Source organism: Bos grunniens, chromosome 24 (genome assembly GCF_055505025.1).
Source record: "Bos grunniens cultivar Pamir isolate PY7600 chromosome 24, Bosgru_T2T1.0, whole genome shotgun sequence".
In the NCBI taxonomy this organism is placed as follows: Eukaryota; Metazoa; Chordata; class Mammalia; order Artiodactyla; family Bovidae; genus Bos; species Bos grunniens.
Genome location: NC_141188.1, coordinates 25979490 through 26006387, shown reverse-complemented (window position 1 = coordinate 26006387; position 26898 = coordinate 25979490). Strand labels below are relative to the sequence as shown.

At 41.4% G+C, this 26898-nt stretch overlaps 1 protein-coding gene across 1 annotated transcript in view; it reads right to left on the bottom strand.

The window, feature by feature from the left end:
* Positions 1-26898, bottom strand: part of KLHL14 (kelch like family member 14) — a 111730-nt gene that overhangs the window by 76487 nt on the left and 8345 nt on the right. Inside the window, exon 2 of the mRNA XM_086372850.1 lies at positions 2280-2401. Coding sequence (XP_086228976.1) covers positions 2280-2401 — 122 coding nt within the window. The remainder of the gene's footprint in view (positions 1-2279; positions 2402-26898) is intronic.

Sequence of the window (26898 nt, the reverse complement as noted above, 5' to 3'; positions counted from 1 at the left end):
CTTGGAGAGCTTGAGTTGACTGATACCTCGAAAATACAAAGGTACACACAGTCCTTGTGCCAATATTGGTGGTAGTGTTACAACAATAGCAGTAACATTTGCAATTTTTTGAGTTCCTGCTGTGTGCTTGATGGTTTACCAACACAATTTTATTTTAAAAATACTGAAAGGATGTTGACAGAATGAATAAGCCATGATTCAAGACATTTACATGACTTGCTCAAGGTCACAGACATGGGTTCAAACCTAGGTCTGACCAACTCAAGTTCATGCTTTCTTACTGCACTTCACTAAGTAAAGAGTTAATCAGGCAATATAAGGAATTGAAGTAGGGTGACCCTATGTTCTGGTCCTACCTGTTGTCCCAGAAGAATTAACAGATCCCCATTTCAGACTCTAAGCTTCCCAGGTTGAACAATAAATTAGATGAGCACTCTCTTTCTGAACAAGGCTTGAAAGGAACATAAGACTTTTCATGAGTTGTTCATAATGTTTTAATTAATCTTTTTGCCTTTAATGAAGGCCTTCAAACCACTAGATAATTGGACACTGCCTGATGTACCTGGGAAAAGAGATGTATTTGTGAATGAATATCATTTATTGTTTGGGTCTAATATCTCCCTGTCCCCTGGCCTCTGTTTTTGTCCTTTTTCATCAAGAATCTCTTGTCCTTCCTCTTCCCTCTCACCTCCTCTGGGTATCCACATCTCATTCTGTGTAGACATTCTCTATTGATCAAGTATCAGAAAATTGATTCTTTGGTTTTACTTTAGCTTGAGTTTCTGATGCATCTTGAAAAACACAGCTTGGGCACTCATTGTGGTTGTTCAAGTCATGTCCAACTCTTTGCAAGCCCATGAACTGCAGCACGCCAGGCTTCCCTGTCCTTCACTATCTCCCAAGTCTGCTCAAACTCATGTCCAGTGAGTTGATAATGCCATTCAACCATCCCTGGTCACCCCCTTCTCCTCCTGCCCTCAATCTTTCCCAGCATCAGGGTCACTCATTCAGATGTTTCAACTACTGTGAACAGTATTTTGTCAAAAAGAGAATGAATATCATTTGAGGGTATCTCTAACTTACTTTTGTTTTTTCCTTCCTAATCTGGCAGCTACCCTCCACTACTTCATTACTACAGCCAGAGTGTGTAGGTGTCCAGGGAGCCTTCGCATTGCAGTTTCTGGACAATGCTACTACAGGTCTGCAGGTTTGCTGGAGTAAGCCAGCTGCGAAATGTATTATTCCAAGCACCACCTCATATGCCTCTACTCCTCTCTTGCATTTGTGGGCAAACTGTTGTCCTCTTTCTGTTATTTTAAAGGGCTTTCCATAAGAGGAGAGGAAACGACTTTTTAAAAAATTTGCTAAAATATATAACTGCTTCAAAAGACACATGCAACAAGGAAATCTAACTTTCACTTTGGCGGGTTTTAAATGTATGGCTTTGATTTATGGATCAAAATTGCTCATTTACTATTTTATCTATACAGCTCTGGGCAATTTTGACAGTTAAAATTTAGTTTTATTGACCAGTGCAGCCACTGTGCCCACGAGGGGACTGGTGCACACAGCCTGCTGCACTCAAGAAACGATGATTTTTGATTCCATGACCGAGTCAGATTGGGAATCATAACCGATGTAACAATAAGTTCCAAATCTCAGTGCCCAAGGCAAGAGGTTTGCTGTAAAACACAATCACCCTTTAAGGAAGGGAGGAGAAAAATCTTGGGTGGAAGTCTGCAAGCACAATTTAATGCAGTCAGGCTTGGACTGGGGTATCTCTGTCCATTTGAACAGTGGACATGGGAGCAGTGGAGCATGGGAAGGGGGTGGTTTTCTAAAGACTGGAGACCACAGCCTAAAGGTTAAGGAGCAAAGAGGCCTCTAAAGCAAACCCAATGTTAATTACAGAGACAATGAACTCAGTAACCATTTGGACCTGAGGAAATTTACTAGCTGACTGCTGTTCAGCAAGCTTTCCCTTTTCAAAGAGCAAAAACATAACTGAAGAATTTCTCTTGAAAGAAACACAAGCAGACACAGCAACTTGGTGCAGTGATTTTAGGCCAGTTTTTCGTTTAAGCGTCTTCCCACTACCCAGTTGGCCACCTCTGCAATGTCGATTTAGTCTTTTACTCTAGACCTCTTGTGATACATTCACAGACTTCCAAAGGGTAACAAATCAATAAAATGTCTAATTTGATTAACCATGTTTTCGAATCCAGATAGCTCTATGTTGAAATAAATAGGTGGGTAAATAAAGAAAGAAAGGCACTCACTTGTGAGGATTTTCCAGGTCTTCTTTTCATCATCGTAGTACTGAACCAGATTGCTGGGGAGCCGGTCCGGCCCAGGAGGCAATCCACCGACCAATAACAGCATTTTCTTGTTAGAGCGAATTCTTCACCCAAAACAAAAGAGGAGATGAATAACCACATTATTGTAGAGCCTTTTTAGTGGCAACAAAATCATAACCATCAAAAGAATGTTCCCTGCTTGCAGATTTCTATTTCATTTTTTTCGTGTTTCTTTTCCCATTCATTCTCAACAAAAAAAAATTTTTTTTTGAACCAAGCAAAGAAATGATCAGAAGCACGGCATATCCCCATACTCAAGGAATAATAAGCTCCTTTTATGCAATTTGTTAGAGGTTCATTCTAGAACGACCTTTTTCTTATATTATCCCTTTAAATCATCACTCTTTACAGCTGAGTACACATGAAATGCTCTGGAGTTGTACTAAGGTTAAGCATTAAAGTTGCATGTCAAAAATCGTATTAGTCAAAATCATTATTATAAACCATTCTCCACTCAAAGAACCTTGAAAAAATTAAGGTTATGCAGAGAGTTTGTGAGCCAACTCTTTAATCACCCGGCGAACTTCAAATACCAGTTTGGTACAATTAATAGCACAGGGGCTAACTGGGGTGGGTTCACCAGCGCCAACAGGACTTTTTGTTTAATTTAGCTGAGACTTCTGCCTTCATGCTCTTCCCAGCTCCTCCTCCCCCTTCCCCCATCCCTGGGCACCACTGGCAACACAGCAGCACCAATTGGTAAAAATGAGACTGTGAGGTTGTTCTGAGCCTCCCCGGAGCGGAGCCCTGCCAATGCTTGCCACTGATCCAGCGGCATGAACTTGCTCAACTGTGCAAAGTCACTCTAATTCCCTCCCTCTGTTTTTCTACCTTCTCCCCCCAGGGGGCAACCACTGAAAGGAGTGACTACCCACCCATCAAGAGCTGGCAATTCGCTGCTATTAACCGTGACTGTGATTCCCAGGCTGCCTGGCAGTTCCTGAGAACAGGCCTGCAACATCTCATATGCAGTAAAAGCTATAAGATGCACCCTGCCCTGCACACTTGACCTGATGGATGTACGATCCTGGGAACAGTAATGGATTGAGCTCACTTGCGATTGGAGGGAGAAGGGGAGGCCCAGACCCCCACAAGGGCCCTGCTGATTTAACGGTCACTTTACATATAATTGAACTTCTCATTTACCTGAAAGGCTGAAGGTGGTGGTGGAAGAAATGCAACAACTATGATGGAGGGAGTAAGTCAATAAATGTAAACGGGTTCCTCTTAAATATGATCACCACCCACTGTGTGGCTCCGAATCTATGCTTACACGTTCATCACGGTTGTTATGATTCAAGGATGCTTGGCGAAGTATGCCCTTGTGGAGAAGTGCTGTTTGTTGGTTAAGAACCTAACATTCAGAGAGTTAACTTAATACAGTTAACGACATTTCCATGGGAAGGAAGGGAACAAGAGAATTCCTTTAATGAAACTCTGGTGCCATTGAATGCTTCATGTATGGCTCATCAGAAAAAAACACTTTCTGGAGAAACTCGTATCAGGGACTCATGCCTGGGGGCAGCTGTATTTGTAGAATATTTAATGTGACATCAGCTTATGATATTAATTTTGTCACAAACAAAAATAAACTCAACTATTTTGAAGTTGAAGTACTTTGGAACTCTACTCATATATCTTATAGATCAGTAGTGAAAGTGAAAGTCACTCAGTTGTGTCTGACTCTTTGCAACCGCATGTACTACACAGTCCATGGAATTCTCCAGGCCAGAACACTGGAGTGGGTAGCTGTTCCCTTCCCCAGGGGATCCTTCCAACCCAGGGATTGAACCCAGGGCTCCCACAGTGCAGGCAGATTCTTTACCAGCTGAGCCACAAGGGAAGCCCATCATACAGGCTATATGTATATGAAGGTGATCATATAGATCAGTAGTTGGAAAACAGAAACAATATAATAGTAAAAAGCTCCATATTTTGAGGATTTCAGTCATTAGGGAGGTTTGTTGAGAAGGGTTAAGGAAACTCAGTGCAGTACATATCTCTCTTTTACTTGCAAATAATATGTAACTCAAGTGCCATATCATCTCCAAAATATCTGTTTACAGAACTAACATAAGACTATTTTTTGTTGTTGTTCTGTAGTTTTAGCTGAAATAACCACTCTGTGAGTACAGGATGACAGCAACTGTATTTTTAGACTGCTGTCAGTTTCCATGTGTAGACACACCCGTTCAACCAGAAGTCGCGATTCTGTGGCTGTCGTGATCTGACGCATGGACATGCTCTAGACTGAAAGTAGGGGTGGCTGTGCTTTGCTGCTCAGTCGTGGCCGACTCTTTGAGACCCCACGGACTGTACACCGTCAGGCTCCGCTGTCCAGGAGGATTCTCCAGGCAAGAAGGCAAGAATACTGGAGTGGGTTGCCGTGCCCTCCTCCAGGGGATCTTCCCAACCCAGGGATCAAACCTAGGTCTCCCACATTGCAGGCAGATTCTTCACCGTCTAAGTCTGCAGGGAAGCCCAAAAGTGGGGGTAGATGGACTAATGTCTACCCATTAGACATAGAGGCAAGGATTCATTGGAATGGTATGACCAAAGTCAATTATCAAATGTTAATTCGGTCTCTGTTTTAATATTTAAATAAATGTACAGCTTTAAAAAATGTGTTTCAGGAGCGACAAAGGGAGATAAATGCATGGCTCAAATGATGCTCAAGTAAGGGTGTTTGATTCACTGATAAGGCCAATTTCCCTGGACCAGTCCCACTGGTGATTTTCAATATCTCCTGAGACGGACCATCTCTCCAGATGAGGAGAGGATCAAGGGTCTTTGTCATTTCTGCCCAAAGAGCCAAAGAAGATGCCCAAAGAAGATGGAGAGTCTTTGTCCTTTCTGTCCCCTACAAACTGGACTGGGATTATCAATACATAAGCCACTGATCAGCTGGCAAACAGTAACAACTGCCGTCCTGGCAGCAAAGACACGACTCAAAGGGTTAGCTGGCAAAGCAGCTAGGAGAGACTCCGCATCAACTAGGACATGTCTCTGAACCAGCCAGGCCTCCTGAAGAATTACATGGAAGGAAAGGAAATCCCCCATTGGTTGTGTATTTTCTGTAAGAGAACAGTGCTCTGAGGTCATTACGATGACTTCCCTGGTGAGTGAAGACACATTCTAAAGCTTTTGCATTGTTACATTTATATCATCATTCATTCAATTTATGGCATTCTTACATGGAGTATTTTGTTCCTAAAGCTTATGTTACTCCATGTTCCAACCTGATATTAATGCTATTCAATTCTAAATAAAGTTCAATACTCTACCTTGTGAAGGTGAATCATACAGAAAGCAAAAATGGGATAAAACATGTGAGAAGTAGCACAGCACAGAAGAAAGAACACATAAAACAACAAAATGCATTTGAGTGGTTTTCTTGGCAATTTCTCCATCGATTCTCCAAACGGCACTGTCTTAGGTATAGTTCACTCAACAGGGGAGTAAGAAAGTTCTTAGAGTCAAATAAAGTGGCAGAAACAGTGTTCAGACTTAGGTCTTCTAAATACCAAGTCACTGATCTTTTTAAAATTCAAATCACTTAAAAATTTTTTATTTTAACATAAATTCTGGTTAAGACCCAGGTGACCCGGATTCTAGGACTAATTTTGTGATTTAGCAGAGTGACTTTGTATAAATTACTTGGCTTCTTAGAGCCTATGTTTTCTTATCTTTAAATAGAGGAGTAATATCTGATCTGCATGAGGATTATATGAAACAATGAAGTGAAATGTTCTATGTAAACTCTAAGGTAAATGATTTTTAAATCAATCTTTAGTATTCACAGTACAATGTGGGCTTTATTTCATTATGCCAAACCTGATTAGTTAAAAAAGAAAAGTGGTATTTTTCACTGAGATTCTTGTTGAGTTCATATATATAAATACAAGCTAATTAAGAGGATTTCACTACCTAGCTGTTATCTTATAATTGTATGTCCTTAGAAAATTATCAATTAGATTATAATGGGTGTCTTTGAGCCTTGTTATAAGAAAATATACTTTGGACATGACATAAAACTGTGAACCTTTAAATAAAGAGCCAAATAAAGAGACCTAATAGAGATTACTCTACATTTCTTATTTCTTAAGAATAAAACACATGAGAAAAACCAACACATATTTTACTTTGATATAAACGCAATGTCAACTATTCAATTACTCCTAGAAACTAATATACGTGAATAATTCCTGTGGAAAAGCTCCCATTCTTTTTACAGTGTGCAATTATAATAGTGACAATCACAATAATGACAGATAATAATGAATGCATATCAGATATTGAAACCTCTGATTATCATGCCATTTATTTGATGTGTGTGAACTTCAATTTGAAAACATGAAAAAAGATACCTTGTGAACTAGAAAAGTAAAATTAGAAGGATCTGAATTAACTTGCTGAGGGGGCTTTCCATTATTCTCTTCTAAACAATTCCAGTAGAGCTTTACAGGTTTAATTTTAGATTAGACAAAATCTACAATATTGCAATAGAGTTCCTTTATATGGCAACATAGTATACTTTTTAGAAGCTCTTTACATAGGAAAGTAATTTAGCCAAACTTAATCTATTCTCTTTAAGTCTGTTAATATTTTTAAAATATTTATTTTCACTCTTCATCTTTGCACTTCCTAGACCAAAGTAATACATTTAAAAGGTAAGTAATTAGAGAAACTTAAAGAGCTGAGAATGTCGTGATTAATAATACAATTTGCATGCCTTTGGGTTCTTAGATTCCTGCTTAGAAAAATATAAGGTTAAAAAGGCAACGGAATTTGAAGGTCTCCTTTGTTCCAGCTCAGTAATCACCCAACATTTACCATGTGTCACATTTGTACGTGTGTGTGCGTATGTATGCGTGTGTGCTCGTGCGCATAGGTACTTTGGTTCCGGGGATGAATGATTGAAGAATAACCTAAAATCTCCTGGTATAAACAAATTTTTCATCATACTGGTGTTCTAAGTGTGGTAAAGTCTCATTTATTTATATTTCAGTGATTTGGAACTTTAATAATTGGGAAACAGGCCAGGTAAAGTTTTCCTTCGCAGGATACATATAAAAAGTTTTTATTAACTAGGTTGCAAGAAGAGTTTTAACCAATTTAAGAAGTCAGTTGGTCTGCTGGCACTTTAGAGCCACCCACCTACATTTAGGCTGTTTTTTTTACAGATAACAAATTATTCTCAACTATTTATTAAATAAAATGTTCTGCAGTATTCTGAAAAATCATTAAGTCAGAGAATTAAAAGAGAAGTTTAAATTTGTCTTCTTCAGCAATTCCCAAGCCTGGAAAGTCATCAGAATCACCTGAGGGGATTAAAAAACTCAGATTTTTGAGATTAAATTCTTAGGTCTCAATTTCCAGAGGTTATGTTTCAGTGGGATGAGGTCTTAAAAATCAATAATGTTACAGTTTTCTGGTTGATTCTGTCACACAGGCAGACTTCAGGCCACTCATTTGGTTCAGTTCTCCATATAATGTAGAAATCCTTTCAATAGTTTTTTTTTTTTTTAAATAAGTAAACATTATTATTAACTTGGAAATTTATAAGGAAATGGATCTTAGTTTTTCAAATGCACTCTACTGTGGAAAGCTATTGGACACTTGTGTTAAATCTATTTTTTCTTCTCCTGATGCTGAGCTGAAAAGTCTTTCAGAGAAAAAGAACAAGTGCCCGGCTCTTTGTCATGGCACTTTTCCCATACTGGAAGACAGTTGCTATGTGTCTTCTCTTTTCCATGTTGAAAATTTCCCTTTCTTTCTGAAAAAGTTTTAATTTTCTTTACTATGCTGTTCACCTTCTTGAGTGTATTCTAGACAATCACTGTCCCTTTAAAAAATGTGAAGGTCAGAACTGTACACATATAACAAATACAATATGTGATGGACATACTTTTTTTTAAGGCTTTCCAAAATGACAATGGTCTTTCAGCTGGCATGGCACAGTGTTGGTTCCTGTACAGCTTCCAGCTGACTACAAATATAGATTTTTTTTTAAAGCAAGACAAGCCAGATATTCAAGTCAGTTTTTCCCCTATCCTGTATTTCTTTTAGTTAAGTATTTTAAACACCAATGCATGACTCTTTTTAAATGCTTGTATGTCCTCTACTGATTGAGACTTTGTTTCATCTGTCATTTAACAATTACTGAGTTTCTACTATGTTCCAGTTTCTACAGTGTTTTAAACACTAAAAATCATAGTGTGAACAAGAAGAAAAAATCCCCTATTCCTCATGGTAGTTACTTCCATCCTAGTGGGGACATCCATCAGAAACATCATGATTCTCCAAGTAGGACAGCCTGGTTGTTAAGGGTGTAGATCTGACAATTAGGGAGACGTTTTGCTTCCACTATTCTGAGATGGGGCTTCCCAGGTGGCGCTAGTGGTAAAGAGCCCAGCTGCCGATGCGGGAGACTTAAGGGAAGCCAGCTGGACCTCTGGGTTGGGAAGATTCCCTGGAGGAGGGCATGGCAACCCACTCCAGTATTCTTGCCTGGAGTATCTCATGGACAGACGAGCCTGGCGGGCTACAGTTCATAGGGTTGCAAAGAATTGAAGACGACTGAAGCAACTTAGCATACACACATTCTGAAATGAGTGACCTTGGGCTAGCCTCTTTGCCCTCTTGAATCTCGTTTGTAAAATTGGATAAGAATAGATCTAAAGCATAGGTTTGTTTAATGCTCAGGGCTAAACACACACACACACACACACACAAACACACACACACACATATACATGTAAGCCATTTATAACAGTGCCAATCAAATGCTATCTATCACCATCACTTTTCTCTTTGTCCTCCTCCTTCCCATCACTGCCGTATCATCGATGTAGCTATTCTTTTGTGTAATATGCAGGTAGATAAGTGAGTATCCCATATCCCCATCAAAATTTTATTACTTAAAAATAATAGCATCACATTTCCATTGTTTACATATTTTAATTATCCCAACTCATTCTCTCTGAAATGATACATAAATATTTGGATTTTTACTCTGTAGCTCCCCATATACGGTCTTTAGAAGTGTGTGTGTGTTTAAACAAATGTATAATGAAAAAACTAAGCAGTTTTGAAGTGGCAGTGTAAATGGGGGTAAGTCTGTGCATGCTCAGTCATGTCTGACTCTTTGCGACCCCATGGACTGCAGCCTGCCAGGCTCCTCTGTCCATGGGATTCTCCAGGCAAGAATACTGGAGTGGGTTGCCATTTCCTTTTCCAGGGGGTCTTCCCGACCCAGGGATGGAACCTGTGTCTCCTGCATCTCTGGCTTTGGCAAGCAGATTCTTTACCTGTAGATAAATATTACCTGAGCCACCTGTAGATAATAATTATTCCATCCTTCAAAAGCCAATTTTAATATTTTTACGATTTATTTATTTTTGGCTGCATTGAGTCTTCGTTGCTGCATGCAGGCTATTCTCTAGTTGCAATAAGCGGGCTTCTCAATGTGGTGGCTTCTCTTGTTGCGGAGCATGGGCTCTATGTGGGCAGGCTCAATAGTTGTGGCTTGAGGGTTTAGTTGCCCCGAGGCTTGTGGGATCCTCCCAAATATCGTACATGTGTCCCCTGCTTTAGTAGGCAGATTCCCAACCACTAGACCACCAAGGAAGCCCCAGGCTAAGTTAATTTTAAGAGTCAGCCAGATCTGGATTTAAGTTCTCTTTTTTACCACTTCATGTATTTTCTATCCTTAGGCTGGTATTCAACACCTTGAAGCCTCAGTTGCCTCATCTGTAAAGTGGGAATGTTTTGAGTGTTAAAGTCATCTAAGTGTAATGTTTGAAAAGAAATGGCTGCAACTCATAAATAGAGCCACCTTCTACAGCCAGTCTCTTAAGCAAAGGAAAGGCATTTTGTGCTGCTCTTGCCTTTAAAGACGATGCCTCTGCACAGTGAGGAGAGACAAAATTGATGCCCCCAACATAATCCAGTAGAGAGAGGCTGGAGAAGACAGGAAGAAGTTTTAACTTTCCCATGACTTTCCAACTTCAGTGAACTTTGCTAACCCTAGTATTAGGCTTAGTATTTTATACAAGCATTGAGTCAAGGAGGCATTTCGTATCTAGTGATACAGTAGTGATGTATGGTAGTGACCTGAGAGGCAGGAAAAACTGGGAAGATGTAAAAACCACCTCTGCGCCCCCAGGATTCACAGAAACAGACAGGTTTTGAATTTCCACAGGCCGTGGGATTGGAGGGGTTTGTAACAAATTTACCAGATCTTTAGCAGATCTGAAAATCCACCAGATGACATCTGAGTTGCATATGGAAAATACTTATATAGTCCCATAGTAATCAGGGTTTCCCAGGTAGTGCTAGTGGTAAAGAATACTCCCGTCAATGCAGGAGACTCAGGAGACATGGGTTCGATCCCTGGGTCAGGAAGATTCCCTGGAGTAGGAAATGACCCCACTCCAGTACTCTTATCTGGAAAATTCCATAGCGGAGCCTGGCGGGCTACAGTCCATGAGGCTGCAAAGAATAGGACACGAATGAGTGACTGAGCACTGAACACATAGTAATCAATCGATAAATGGCAGCTATTATTATTATGCATCATTTATTAACCTTTGGCATTTTGTTTTATTGCTTAGAAGTCTTTTCAGATACCATAGGTGCACTGTTTATAAGCAGTCAGAATATTTACTAAGCAAGTTTAACAAAAATATAAAAAACCACTGGGCTTCCTGCAATGGTATTGGTCTAGATCTCATTCATAAATTTAACCTACTCACTCACTCCTGGCTGGGAGCTCCTTGTTAAGGAAGTCTCCAAACCTTATGATATCCAAGTCACCACATTTTACAGTAATCCTGACTCTTCTCTCATTTTCCTGTTATAGTCAATGTTCTATCAAGTCCAATGCTCTATGGATTCTGGAGCTGTAACACGTACAGACCACTATATTTAAGATGAATAACCAATAAGGACTACTGTAGAACACAGGGAACTCTGCTCAGTATTCTGTAGCAACCTAATTAGGAAAAGAATTTGAAAAAGAATAGATACATGTATTATGTGTAACTTAATCACTTTGTTGTACACATGAAACTAACATAACATTGTTAATCAACCAATATAAAAATATGTATCTCTTCATTTCAACCAAACTGCCAGTAACCTGATTCAGCTGGGTTGGCTTTCTCTGGAGCTGTTTTAACTGTGATGTCCTTGCTTTGTGAGCTTCTGCTCCCCTCTAATCTAACCTACATGCTTTGTCAAATGAATTTCAGCAAAGCCTGACATTAATGATCAATTACATTAGTCCTTTTTTTTTATAAATTATCAAGGAATTCCCCATCGCTTATCCTCTGTAAAATACATATATCCTCCACGTTATAACCTCCCTTTTTCTTTCTTTGTCTCTCTCTTTTTCTCATAGGTAAGTGCCTTGCTTGAGATTCTTTTCAGGAATAAAGTGTTTCTGAGTTAAGATCTGAAAAAAACATGAAAGACAAATTTAAGGAGGAAACTGCTTAGACTATGGGGAAAAGTAAACAGAAGAAGATCCTGTATCAATGGCCAGAAGGAGACTTTTTTGCAAATCAGCTAGCCTTCCCTAAACTTCCAGCTAGAAGGGTACCCAAAAGTCCCCAGAGGAGAGCTGCTACCTTTTCTTAAATTTTTCCAGAGAAGTAAACTCCCCGGAGAACGTGTTCCAGCTGATTTGATGTTGTATTTAGGTTTCTTTATCATAGCTGTTCTTGGTAATTACACAGCAGCTTTCCTGAGAAGAGCCTTTAAATAGACCTGCTAATGCCTCTCTGAGGCAGGAAAACACAGAGAACCATTATCCCCATTTAACAGATGAAAGAATAGAGGAAAAGGGGCTTGGACACCTTTTCCAGTGCCTCAGGATGGGCTTTATTTCCTCCATTTCACAGAGGAAATATCTCCAGGGCTTTCTCACACAACCCTTCTGTGATTTTCAGGTCTGGCTGAAAATGCCTTCACTTCTCAACTTCTGACACCAGGGTCACCCCTTTTCCCCACCAGCTACATTGTGACTGGAGAATGTCAGCCATGTACAGTACTTTCTGTGCTTAGTCGTTCAGTCATGTCCGACTCTTTGATGCCCTGTGTAGGGACTATAGCCCGCCAGCCTCCTCTGTCCATGGAATCTTTCAGGCAAGAACACTGGAGTGGGTTGCCATTTCCTACTCCAGGAGATCTTCTCGACACAGGGATGGAACCCGCGATTCTTGTGTCTCCGCATTAGCAAGCAGATTCTTTACCACTAGCTACCTGGGAGGATTATACAGTATTTGTTGTCCTTGTTCAGTTGTTGTGTCCGACTTTCTGCAACCCCACAGATGCCAGGCTTCCCTGTCCTTCACTATCTCCCGGAGTTCACTCCAACTCACGTCCAGTGAGTCAGTGATGTTATCTAACCATCTCATCCTCCAACACCCCCTTCTCCTCTTGCCCTCAATCTTTCCCCTGCTGCTGCTGCTGCTAAGTCACTTCAGTCATGTCCGACTCTCTGCGGCCCCAGAGATGGTAGCCTACCAGGCTCCCCCATCCCTGGGACTCTCCAGGCAAGAACACTGGAGTGGGTTGCCATTTCCTTCTCCAATGCATGAAAGTGAAAAGTGAAAATGAAGTCGTTCAGTTGTGTCTGACTCCTAGCGACCCCAGGGACTGCAGCCCACCAGGCTCCTCCATCCCTGGGATTTTCCAGGCAAGAGTACTGGAGTGGGGTGCCCTTGCCTTCTAGAATCTTTCCCTTAGTTTTCCTAAAATGGAAGTGACTTTAAAATTTGTTTGATCATAAAGACAACACATGCTTATTGAGAAAAATTCTAAGTTTACTTAAACACTTAGTAGTATATAGTAGGTACTCAATAAATACTTGTAGGAATGAAAAAATGATGAAGAAAAGAACGAACTGGTGAAAGGAGTCAAAGTCACTTGCAATCCCACTATCTAGTAACCTGTCATTGTAGGTTCTTATCATCCTTTTTCCCCTCATCTGTTTTAAGGTCCAATAAGGTGGGTGTATTGATGGAGGTGCCAAAAGGCAAAAGGGAAAGAATAAAAGTTAACATTTCTGAACCAAAACATGGAAGAGTCAGAGGGTGACATATTGGAAAACAGACAGTCTTATTGATTAGCCCCCAAATCTAATGTGCTACCTAGGATCAGTGTTGCCTCCCAGAATGAGAGCTACCCATGACAGAGATAAGTTACTGAACTCCAGTTATTAGCACAATATAGTATCTTTATGCTCTCTGCCATATCTGTATATTATTTACTTAATATTTTATTTAAAACTGATCACTTTGAAATGCTTAATTCTAGTCTATTCAAGCCGTTCCCAATGGTGGCTGCTCTTTAAAATCACCTGGGAGAGCTTTCATGAAATATTTAGGGTGGGAGCACCTCTCAGAGATTCTAATTTCATGATCCACTGTGGCACCAGCATTGGTGTTTCTTTAAAAATCTTAAGCATTCTGTATGATTCTAATATGCAACCAGTATTGAGAATCATGGTTCTAGCAATTACATTTATGAATCATGGGCTTCATGGGTTGCTTTTCTCTAATACATGTTAAGATATAGTAATACCTAATGATTAAAATAAATTAAAAAATGATTTCTCACGTACCCTCTGAAATGTTTCACATCCTACCAGGGGCAGGCAAACTATAGTTGAGAACATACCATAATAAACAGAAGAAATTAGGACTTTAAAATATGAACTTCTGAAAAACTAGTCACATTCCAATTCAGCTACTTCTTATATGTTTGACCATGAGAAGCTCGATATATTTAACGACTGGAGGTTTGCATGTTACATTTGTAATGAACTATCTTCCCATCCACTTACTTCTTACTCCTGCCCCTGTAGCACACTAGTGAATTCTTCCTCAAATCTTCACTGATACATACTGATCTCAGAATGTCACCATTATTTTTCCTAACAATTAAAATAAATTAAAAAATGGTTTCTTATATGCCATTTGAAATGTTTCACATCCTACCAGAGGCAGGTAAACGATAGTTGAGGACACATTGTAATAAACAGAAGAAACCAGAACCACATTCTCTGACAGGCAGGGTGGGGTAGTTTGCTAATGTTTTTGCCACATTTCTCCTGATACTAAAGCTGTACACTGGTTCATGATGGCAGAGGCACGTATGACAAAAGTGTCTTAAGGTCTTCATCTGAATCCATGAATAGTAAGTCTCCCCAAGGCTTAGTTCATAAGGCAGTTGGGTCTATCTTTATACTGTACACAGCATTTCACACTGTAATCCTGGACCTTGGCATCATGAGGGACATCGGCTTTCACCCAACTTCATATTTAATACTCAGCGTTTTCCCCGCTTCACCCCCCTCCGCCCACCCCCAGATTAAAGTTTCCTTTAGTAGCTAGGAACAGTTGAATATCTTCTTTGCTTGATTACCTATATAATCCCTATCTCTAATACCGAGTACTTAGTGACTTTCGTCTAAAGAGCGTGAATTGCAATGGGAATGGCATCTCATTAATCCTCCCCATTCCTGGGTGGAAGTTTCGTGGCAGGTATGACCTCTGAGATTAATCTGTCTGCCTCCAAGTGAGTGGTGGGGATCTCCCTGCTCACTATCACAGATGCCACCAACACGTTGGGAGGGACACCAAAGTTTGTGTAACAGGAGAAAATTCTTCTTCTTGCCCAAGAGAGATGTGGTTCTGTGCAACCTGTTGCCAAGGAGAGATTCAAGCTCTTAGTGACAAAGGCAGATAAAGCATCCTTCTTATGCCAGGGACAGACACGTAAGTAATGCCTATGTCTAAACCTCTAATGGAGCTTCCCAAGTGGCACTAACGGTAAACAATCCACCTGCCCATGTAGGTTAGACATAAGAGATGAGGGTTCGATCCCTGGGTTGGGAAGATCCCCCAGAGGAGGGCACAACAACCCACTCCAGTATTCTTACCTGGAGAATTCTATGGACAGTAGAGCCTGGTGGGCTACAGTCCATGGGGTAGGACATGACTGAAGGGACTCAGCATGCAAACCCCTGCTGCTGCTGCTGCTGCTGCTGCTGCTAAGTCACTTCAGTCGTGTACAACTCTGTGTAACCCCGTAGACGGCAGCCCACCAGGCTCCCCCGTCCCTGGGATTCTCCAGGCAAGAACACTGGAGTGGGTTGCCATTTCCTTCTCCAATGCATGAAAGTGAAAAGTGAAAGTGAAGTCGCTCAGTTGTGTCCAATTCTTCGAGACCCCAAGGACTATAGCCCACCAGGCTCCTTCACCCATGGGATTTTCCAGGCAAGAGTACTGGAGTGGGGTGCCATTGCCTTCTCCACGCAAACTCCTGATAAAGGCCAATTATTAGACTATGCTGCCTCTTGAAAGCCAATCTCATTATTGAGACTTCTCTCCCTCTTTTCCATCTGGTTGCTATTTTGAAGAGAAAAGAATGACTTCCTTTTCTTCCAAGAGTTCTTTCTTGGAAGAGTTCTTTCAAGAAAAAGTACAGAAAGACCCAAAATCAGAGAATGACATTGAAAATAAAAGTTCAGGATGTTACATATCTCCCACTGAAGTCATTTGTATCTGTCAAAGACCTAACAGTAAAGATGAATATTTTAACAAAATCACGTTTCTCCAAACAGAAGTTCAATCATTTAGGATAAGAGGACAACGGCCTGATTCCACATCAAGGGTCTAGAGACTGATTTTATCCATTCCTCTGACTCCAGGGAGAGACTTCTCGCGGGGAAAGTAGGAGGCTCCTTCTGAGAACGGGAGCCAGCCTCCTGCCAGGCAGGCTGTTTCCGGTTGGAAAGTCACTGCAGGAGTGGCCATGCAGGGAGACGGGGAGAAAAGTTAGTTAGTAACTGAATATATTACGCCAGGCTTCTCTTGGACTATTCACGGCAACAAAGAGGTATTCCTCTTGGAGATGAGAGATTCGCAGCCGACACCTTTCACATGGGCTCAGAATTTATTTTTAGAGGAACAATAATGTTATGAAATCATCCTGGGGTTCAGAGAAATGAAGAAGGTTATCCTTACTTCGGGGTAGATAAGCAGCAAGGGACTGAGGCAGGCCTGGGGGCTGTGTGCTGTGGAGACAATGAGGTGTGGCTTGTGGGAACCAGCTTAGGGACACCCTGCTGCGGTGGGTGAAATAGGAATTTCTTATCCTTCTCTTCTTTTCCTCTCCCTCCCTATAGGGAGCCAGTTCTTTCTGTTCTTTGCTGCTTCACCGCGGCTGGAGGGGCTAAATGCTAAAGAAAACCCTAGCTCAAGGGCCCGGTGGGGTCTAGGAGGTCTTCCAAAGGCGCCAAAGGAAAGCGCATGCGCAGAAGCCTCTGCGATCCCCGGATCAGCCAATCCCCACAATATCCTTCTCAATCATCAGATCTCTGATTGGCAGAAACAAATTATTCTGGGAAAATTCACCACATCTCTGAAGCTGCATTGTGGACTCGATACTGTGTGGCTTTAAATTATTCTGAAAATTCTCTAGAGCAGCAAGTACCCAAATTTTATCACCAGGAAACAAATCCCCATAGAGTCTGGTCATTCCAATAACTTGCCCTATGACTTATATCCTTTTTACTCATGTCAGTGAATCAAATTTCTTTTAATGCAACAAATTTTCCTTAAACTTATCTTCCAGTAAATGACGACCCTATTTTCTTCCATTGTCTATGGAGCAAACAGGAAAACAGAAGCGTCTGTTTAGTCGCCTGATTTTCACATGAATGCACGCTAAGTTGCTTCATTCGTGTCTAACTCTTTGATACCCCATGGACTGTAGCCTGCCAGGCTCCTCTGTCCTTGGAAATTTTTCAGGCAAGAATATTGGAGTGGGTTGCCATGCCTTCCTCCGGGGGATCTTCGTGATCTGGGAATCAAACCCGTGTCTCTTAGGTATCCTGCATTGGCAGGCAGGTTCTTTACCACTAGCGCCAGCTGGGAAGCCAACCACTGGTAGCAAAACAGCCTGGGGTGTTGCTGAAAATGCAGATTCCTCAGTCCACGCTCCAGATCAATTTAGAATCTCTGGAGTAGGACTGGGGAAGACTTGTGTTAGAACAAAGTTCTGTGGTTGGTTCTTCAAAGAACTATTGATTTAGACATGATTTTTTGGGGTGGAGGAAAGCAGGCCTACATTTTCTTTCTCTTCTAGGTTTGTATTATTGAAAGAGAGATATATATACACATACATACATACATATATAGATATATATATATATTACTGACTTGGATAATTGCTCAGCTGCCTAGATAATTTTGCCGGTACAGATCTAGTTGAAAAGTAACATTTCAATTAGTTTCTTGAACCTGTTTCATAAGTCCTTCTGTCCTATTCTTGGCCCCTGTTATGGACTGAATGGTGTTGTCTGCAAGTTTATATGTTGAAGCCCTAACTCTCAGCATGATCATGTTTGGTGATGAGGCTTTTAGGAGATAGCTACAGGTAAATAAGTTCATAAGGGTAGGGCCTTTGTCTAATAGAACTGGTGTCTTATGAGAGAGATTCCCAGGTGGTACAGTTGGTAAAGTCTCTGCCTGCCAATGCAGGAGACACAAGAGATGCAGGTTTGATCCCTGAGTTGGGAAGATCCCGTGGAAGAAGAAATGGCAACCTGCTCCAGTATACTTGCCTGGAAAGTTCCATGGACAGAGGAGCCTGGCGGGTTACGGTCCATGGGGAAGAAGAGGAAGAGACCCCAGAGCTTCCCCTCCCCCACTCCTCCTCCCACCCCCCAGCTCTACACACACAGGAAAGACGACTTGAGCAGACACTGAGAAAGCAACTGTCTGCACACCAGGAAGAGAGCCTTCACCTGCATCAGGCCCTGCCGGACCTTAATCTTGGACTTCCAGCCTCTAGAACTGTGAGAAAACAAATTTCAGTTGTTTAAGCTCCCTGGTCCCTGTTATTCTGCTATGACAGCTCAAGCGGACTAATGCAGTCCTCATTAACACAACTGCTTGGAGGAAGGATCTTCCAATTTCACCACACAAGAGCTACACTTTGTAGCAGCCTACCACCCGCACACCGTGTGGGGAATTTGGAATATGGGATAACACTCCTCATCTCCTCCTCTGCTTGGTGCTCGACTACTTATGTGCATGTGTGCTAAAACGCTTCAGTCACGTTGGATCATATGGACCGTAGCCTGCCAGGCTCCTCTGTCCATGGGATTTTCCAGGCAAGAATACTGGAGTTGGTTGCCATGCCCTCCTCCAGGGGATCCTCCCAACCCGCGTCTCTTTATTCTTCTGCATTGTCAGGTGGGTTCTTTACCAGTAGAGCCACCTGGGAAGCCCATGCGGTAAATATTAATAGTTAACCATGTTCCATGGAGAAGGCAATGACACCCTACTCCAGTACTCTTGCCTGGAAAATCCTATGGACGGAGGAGCCTGGTAGGCTGCAGTCCATGGGATACCTAAGAGTCGGACACGACTAAGCGGCTTCACTTTCACTTTTCACTTTCATGCATTGGAGAAGGAAATGGCAACCCACTCCAGTGTTCTTGCCTGGAGAATCCCAGGGACGGGGGAGCCTGGTGGGCTGCCGTCTATGGGGTCGCACAGAGTCGGACATGACTGAAGCGACTTAGCAGAACCATGTTCCAATGAAGAAGAGCAGCTAGGAGGGATAATAACAGGTACAGAGAGTGGGGAGCCATGATTCCCATCAGCGTTTGTGGCACTCTAATTAATGTATATAAAGCCATAGACAAATTTCTTTGTGCTTTCAGAAATTTTAAATGTTTCTCATGCTCTCAGATTCTAAAGTTTCCTTGCTGTAAAAAACAAAAAAAATGGGAAGGATTCTCCAGAAAAATCTTTCTCAGGTGAGATCATGCTTTCTAGGTCAAAAAGACTATTGTGTCTGGAACCTGGGCTCTCAGTTTGATGAAGCTGCTGCGAAGCTTGAGGGGCTCTTTCCTATACAGGGGGTGCCCCTTTCTTGGAACGGGTTTTTACTTGCTGCTGGTTTTGTTGGCTGCTTCCTAACTCTGGAGCAATCACAAATCTTCAGTTTATTTGAGTGCAACAAAGTGCTGTTTATTTCAGTTTTCCTTTGTCTGCTTTCTCTTCTAAAATTTTGAGTATAAGAATGTCTGGGTGACAGCTGAAATTTGCCAGGTTTCTCGGGGTTCTGAAGGGCTTCCCTAGGGCTCAGTCAGTAGATAATCTGCCTGAATGCAGAAGACCTGGGTTCAACCCCTAGGTTGGAAAGATCCCCTGGAGAAGGAAATGGCAACCCACTCCAGTATTCTTGCTTCAGAAATTCCATGGACAAAGGAGCCTGATGGGCAATAGTCCATGGGGTCTCAAGAGTTGAACATGCATGACCTAGCAACTAAAGCACCACCACCACTCAGGGTTCTGAAGTGACTACTTTGAATTAGGTAACTACTATACTTCTGCCGAGGAAAGGACGTGTCTGCCTTCTTGATACACAAAGTGACTAATTTAGGTGATGCTCTGCTTTCCTGAGATCTGTTGGTAATGCTACTAAAAACTATAAAGTTGTAAGTTTGATAACACTTCGTCCCTTTGAATAACCAGATAAGATATCTATGTTAAAATTTCTACTGCTTTGCACTCAGATCTATGATGGTGGTCTGGAGTCTCTTTGTTGTGTAGTAGTCATGTAAATCTTTTAACAGAAAGCAAGAAGTTGATTGTTTGAAGCGATCGATAATCAAAGTAGAAACTGTTCCATCCAGAAGCATAAACATGAAGCTTAGGAAACAATTTGCCGAACATTCTGCCGTATCCACACACTCAAAGCAAGAGCTAGTGCAGTAACCTATGGGAGTTGCCTGGCGGCCCACTGCTTAGGGGTCTACTCTTCCACTGCTGCGGGCCTGGGTTTGATCCCTGATCAAGGAACTAAGATCCCATGTGCCTCCAGGCATGGCCAAAAATCAAATGAATCATTTTTTAAAAATAAAGAGTGGAGTAACCTAACCTACTAAGAGTAGCAAAAGTAATTTCTTGTTAAGAGCAGTAGATATTTTTTGTCCCTAAAGAGAACTGCAAGGACACTGTAGCAAAGGAAGATAAAACAGGACAAGTTATTCTCCTGATAAACTTAGCTTTTCCATGTCAGAAACTGCCTTGGTGATATGAGGAAGGAAGCCTGAAGGTGCATGTCAGCCATGACTGAAGATTCTGGACTCGCTGTTTCCTGCTGATCCCCACAAGGAGCACTTCTGAATCCCCTTTCAAATGAAAGCATCTGTTTTTCAAAGGTTTTTTTTTTTTTTTTTTAATTTTCTCCTTCTTCTGCAGCAGTTCTAATGAATTATCACTGTCTTGGCAGTCGAATTTTACCTCATTTCCTTAAAATACTTATTGTATAAACACAGTTTGAATAAAAATTCTGATCTGCCTTTTAGATAATGGAAATTAATACTTGAGTAATAAACGTTTTTTCTTTGAATAAAAGATTTGCTACACCAAGGAATCTTCCTACACTTGAGGAATATAATGCCTGAAACCACACAAAGCCAAAATAATCCCATGAAGAAGAAAACAAACAGCATCAAAGTCAATCACAGACACTGTCTTCTGCCACACTAAACACCCAGAATTTTACACACTAGACATATGTGCTACATAAAAGTACTCGTAGAATTTTCCACTGTACATCTGCATGCATTTGTTTTAATTTTTGTCAAATAGGACACCCAATTTCTGCAGAAGGTGGCCCCAGCTTGACCAAGGAACCATAAGAAGCCCTCCTAAAAAGGTCAAAAAGACTTCATCTACTCAGTAAGAAAAAGAAAATAGCGCAACTTAGAAAGTGGCCAAAGGAGTTGATAAACCTTTTTTTCCAAAAAATATACAAGTGGCCTATAAGCACATGAAAAGATGCTCAACATCATTAGCCATTGCTGCTGCTGCTGCTGCTAAGTCGCTTCAGTCATGTCCGACTCTGTGCGACCCCATAGACGGCAGCCCACCAGGCTCCCCCGTCCCTGGGATTCTCCAGGCAAGAACACTGGAGTGGGTTGCCATTTCCTTCTCCAATGCATGAAAGTGAAAAATGAAACTGAAGTCGCTCAGTCGTGTCCGACTCCTAGCGACCCCATGGACTGCAACCTACCAAGCCCCTCCGTCCATGGGATTTTCCAGGCAAGAGTACTGGAGTGGGGTGCCATTGACTTCTCCGCATTAGCCATTAAGGAAATGCAAATCACAGTGAGATAGCACTTCACATCAATCAGGACGGCTATAGTCAAAAAGACGGGTGTTAAGTGTGGGTGGGGATGTGGAGAAATTGGAACTGTAATGAAAAATGGTATGCCCATGCTGCTTTGGAAAACAATCTGATGGTTCTCTTGTTCAGTGTTAACTGTGATACAATATGACCCTGCAATTCTACTCCTAGGTATATATATCTAAAAGAAATGAGAAACATGTGTTCACAAAGAAACTTACACACAAATGCTCACAGCAGCATTATTCACAGTAGCAAAAAATGGAAACAAATCAAATGTGCACCCACTAATGGATCAAGTGTGGTTTATCTATGCAATGGAATACTATTTAACCATAAAAAGGAACGAAGTATTGTTACACGCTGCACAGATAGACCTTGAAGACATGCTACATGAGAGAAGCCAGCACCAAACACCACATGTTGCATGATTCCATTTGTTTGAGATGTTCAGAATAAGAAAATCTATGGATTTATGGAGACAGAAAGTAGATAACTGGTTGCCTAGGGCTGCAAAAGGCAGGGCCAAGTCGGGGCTGATTGCTAATAGGTCTTTAGGGCTTCCTTTGGCTCAGCTGCTAAAGAATCTGCCTGCAATGTGGGAGACCTGAGTTCAATCCCTGGCTTGGGAAGATCCCCTGAAGAAGGAAAAGGCTACCTACTCCAGTATTCTGGCCTGGAGAATTCCATGGACTGTATAGTCCATGGGGTTGCAAAGAGTCAGACAGGACTGATCAACTTTCATGGGGTCTTTTAGGGAAGGAGTGATTAAAAAATGTTCTAGGTGAAAGGCTTGTCTTTGTTTTTTTTTTTTTTAATTTTATTTTTAAACTTTACATAATTGTATTAGTTTAGTACCCCTGAACTTGGTGATGGACAGGGAGGCCTGGCGTGCTGCGATTCATGGGGTCACAAAGAGTTGGACACGACTGAGCTGTGTCAGTTCATGAACTGAACTGAACCCCTGAACTTGCAGTTAGTCTCAGAAGTGAAGGTGGTCTTGGGGAATCCAGGACACACAAAAATAAATAAATAAATAATAAAATTAATTGTGGTGATGGCTGCCAACACCACAAATATACTAAAAATCATTGAATTGTACACTTTTTAAAATGGGTGAATTGTGCTGGATGTAAATTACATCTCAGAAAAGCTGTTCAACCTGAATCCACAAAGGCTTTTCTAACTTTTTTCAGTTGCTGACGTGGATATATCAAAAGGATGGACCAGACTCAGGACGGGCCTCAGCTCTGCAGTCTACTCAGAGGTGGATAAAACAAACACTGTCAAGCTAAACCTCATCACTGTGAGAGCAGCACTTGGAACTCAGGCTGTGAGAATCCGGTTCTAGAATAAACATCCTGTATGGAGTTAGGAGTCCTAACAAGTGAACAGAAGGGCAAATTGATATAAACAGAATTATGTCTATAAAAATAAAAGCTATCAACAATTATGCATTTACTGTCAGGCACTATGTCAAGTTCAGTACATGTTTTCACCCAACATTCAGGATTGCCCTGAGGAGGTGGGTATCATTACTGACATTTCAGAGATAAGCAATCTGAAAACAAGTTAAGTAAACTGCCCAAGGAGAGCCAGCTTATATGTGGTCAAGGTGGGATTTAACCTGAATCTGTCTGACTTTTAGGTCTTAATTACTATGCAATAGAACTGTTTAAGATATTTGCACTATAGCATAACATTTTTATCTGTATCTCCTATTATGTCATATTCTCTTTCTCTCCATACACATATCTCCTAGCTTTACTCTGTAGTCCGTGTCTACGGATGTCATTTTGGAGTGAACCCTTGTGAAAACCTTAAGACAGGGAGTTTATAGGAATTGCCACTGACAGTAGCGATACTGTTGTCATAGTAACCAATCCACCAAACTGGTCCCTGCAAGGAGCCGCACACTTCTGCCTCTATAAGGCACCAATACTGGCTGAACTCCCTCACAGCATCAAGGACCCTCTGTTCATGCATATGGGGTAGAAAGTACTGAGGTTCTGGTGTGCATCTTAAAGCATGAAAGTTCTTTCTTCTAAGTTTCGCTCTCTGACTCAAACATTTTCCATTTCCTCTTCTAATCCTTTCCATTTACTCAGGATGTCCCAGGGACGCTGGTTCTGAGGGGTGTGAAAAATCAGGGCTAGTCAGTATCCACAGCTTTGTTCTAAGCAGGAGTTACAAATATGACTACTTTCTGTTTGGTGAAAAAGGCACACTCCCAACCCAGTAATTCTTCACTCAGTGCTGACTCTGAATCTTTGTCTCTGCCCCAAACCTACACACAAGACCTTTAGCTGATTAAAAAATAAAAAACAACAAAACCTCTCAGGAGCCACTGTACAGAAAATTTCAAGTTGACAGCCGACGGTGCACACTATGTCAGGGGGCTACGCACACAAGACATCCACACGCATCCAACCATCTGCATTTTTCAACAATGCCCCTACATTTTCAATAACTCTTTTCTTCTCTAACCTGGGTCTTTCTCTCTTCCTTCTCATCTCCATTTCACTGGCCTCGCCTGTCTTCAGAGGCACCTGAAGGCACATAAGGCAGGGAAGTGAAACCGACTATAATTCTTCAGTTCACTTCCCTGCAGCCTCCAGTGAGCCAGTCTCCATACGGTGGCCCAGCTGAGCTCCGAGGAAGCCTGGGTCCCTGCGCAGGTGCAACCCACCAGCCCGCTGGCAGGCGCCCTGGGAAAAGAGAGCCAGTCAGGGACACCAGAGGCCTTGCTAGCCGCAGAAAACCAAGCTTTACATCGAATATATAAGATTAAAAAGAAGAGGGCCTCTCCTCTGTGAAAGAAAGAATAGGCGACTCTTGTAGTATCTAAAAAGGCCATCATTTTCCCTTTGAGGAATTAAACATAAATTGCTGGGAGCAATCAGAAATTCTGATTTCCCCATTTTCTTCTGATGCCCTTGTGATCACCTTCGGATCCCTCCAACTTCACTCTTAAGTCCTTACAAGTCTATTTCTGTGCTATCAGTGAAATCACAAATCTGTTCAAGAGTGTTCTTGATGGGCAAAAATGTATTCAGGTAAATCTGCTTAGTGTATCTTTTAAAATTAAAAATCAATTACAAATAGCACTTTCTGTTCGTAAGCATGTTGTTTCTTTTTTCCATGTTCTCAGCTGATCCTTACCAAAACCCTGGGAAGCTGAACTATGTAATTCTTAACCCATTTTACTCAGCTAAAGTGGAGCCAAGATACACACTTAGGTTTATGAATTCAAAGGTGGCAGTGTTTCCAGTATAGTGCTGTTCATTTAGTCAGTTCAAACAGAAAAGCCTGCTGATTTTTTCATATGGGATTCATCCATGTAGTGGTTAATCCTTAGCAGGGCTGACAACTTCCTCTATGATTTCGACAACACTTCTTCCATAGTCTCTAGCCACTCATTTGTTTTTCCAGCTCCTGCAAGGTACCAAAAACTCTTTGCTGCCTAGTATTCTCTCAGCTTGTAACTCCCCGCTTCCAGATCCTGCCTTCCTCCAGACCCATTACCCTGGCCATCTCAATTCTCAAAGCTCATCTTTCTTCTCTTTTTTGGAATGTAATTTCTTTACAATATTGTATTGTTTCAACTGTACAATGAAGCGTATCAGCTACATGTATACACATATCCCCTCCTTTCCGATCTCCCATCCCACTCATCTAGGTCATCACAGAGCACCGAGCTGAGCTCCCTGTGTTATACAGCAGCTTCCACTAGTTATCTATTTTGTACATGTGGTGGTAGTGGTATAGTTGCTCAGTCGTGTCCAACTCTTGTGAACTCGTGGACAGTAGCCCACCAGGCTCCTCTGTCCATGGGATTTCGCAGGCAAGAATACTAGAGTGGGTTGCCATTTCCTTCTCCATTTTACACATGGTAGAGTATATATGTTAATGCTACTCTTCCGATTTGTCCTAGCCTCCCCTTCCCTCCCTGCGTCCACATATCCATTCTTTACATCTGCATCTCTATTCCTACTCTGGAAATAGGTTCATCTTAAACTTCTTCTGTAGAGGAAGAATTCTTTGGCCACTGTGACAAGTTACAGCACCTTGTTATACCAGCTCTCAGAACATAGCACTTTTCTAATCTACAGCATGTATTATCAGTGTGATTAACTTGTATCATTATTCACTCTTTTTTCTTATATGCAAACTACATGAAGTCATGACTGCGTCCATGTTCTTTACCCTATATCTCAGAGCATAGCAGACTTTGGTGTGTTATACCTGTTTGACACATGTTTGGGGGCTATTCCACAACAGAGGTTCTTGTTAGCAGTCAATTCGATGCATCACCCTGAATTCCCACCGTGCGCATGGCACGGTCATTGGCCTAGTTTAGAAAAGCTATCCAAGGTCATGGAAGTCCCCCCGTTTCTCAGGTCTGCTAATTATACTGGGAATTAAGATTCATGATGGAGAAGGAAATGGCAACCCACTCCAGTGTTCTTGCCTGGAAAATCCCAGGGATGGGGGAGCCTGGTGGGCTGCCGTCTATGGGGTCGCATAGAGTCGGACATGACTGAAGTGACTTAGCAGCAGCAGCAAGATTCATGAAGAACACACTCAGATTTTCTTCTCCTCCTGTTGGCATAACCTTGAAACTCACACTTCTGAAAGTACTACATTATCTAGCAAAGAACAAAGAGTTATTTATAAACATTTTAGCTAGATTACAAATATATAATTGTTGAACTGGATCAAGTTATAGGAGTGAAGGTTCCATGACTGACCATTTTCTTCTTGCTGAATTTTTTTTCTTTTGAGGAATGAGGTTATTTTCCCTTTTAGTGGAACACTGTAATTCTGTAAATTATATGTTCATTATGTAGTGACTTAAATGCTTCTTAATTTGTGCTTATGAGTCCAACAAATATTGAATGTGTCCACTCTCCAAACTTTAGAATTTTCTTGCTTATCCTCCCTTACTATTAGTTCTCTTTTTGTTTCTTTTTTAGATGGTTTATTTCTTAATACTTTCTTTGATTTACTGTATTTCCATGTACTTTTGTTACTGCTATTTTTTTTTCTTTTACTTTCCTATGATTTATTTTTTCTTTTACTTTCCTATGATTTATTTTCTTTCTATCACAAATATTTGCTATTTCCATTCCCCAACTACTGTAGGTTTTCTCTAGTACCTTTCTGCTTCACTTCTAATGTTGCAAATAGTTCTAACATGATTGTCATTCACATTTGTGAATAAATAAGCCCTTCTGATATTTACAGCAAAATAGACATATTTACTATATGCTACAACTGAAAGTCCTTCCCCTGGTTAACTTACTCTCCTGTCCATATC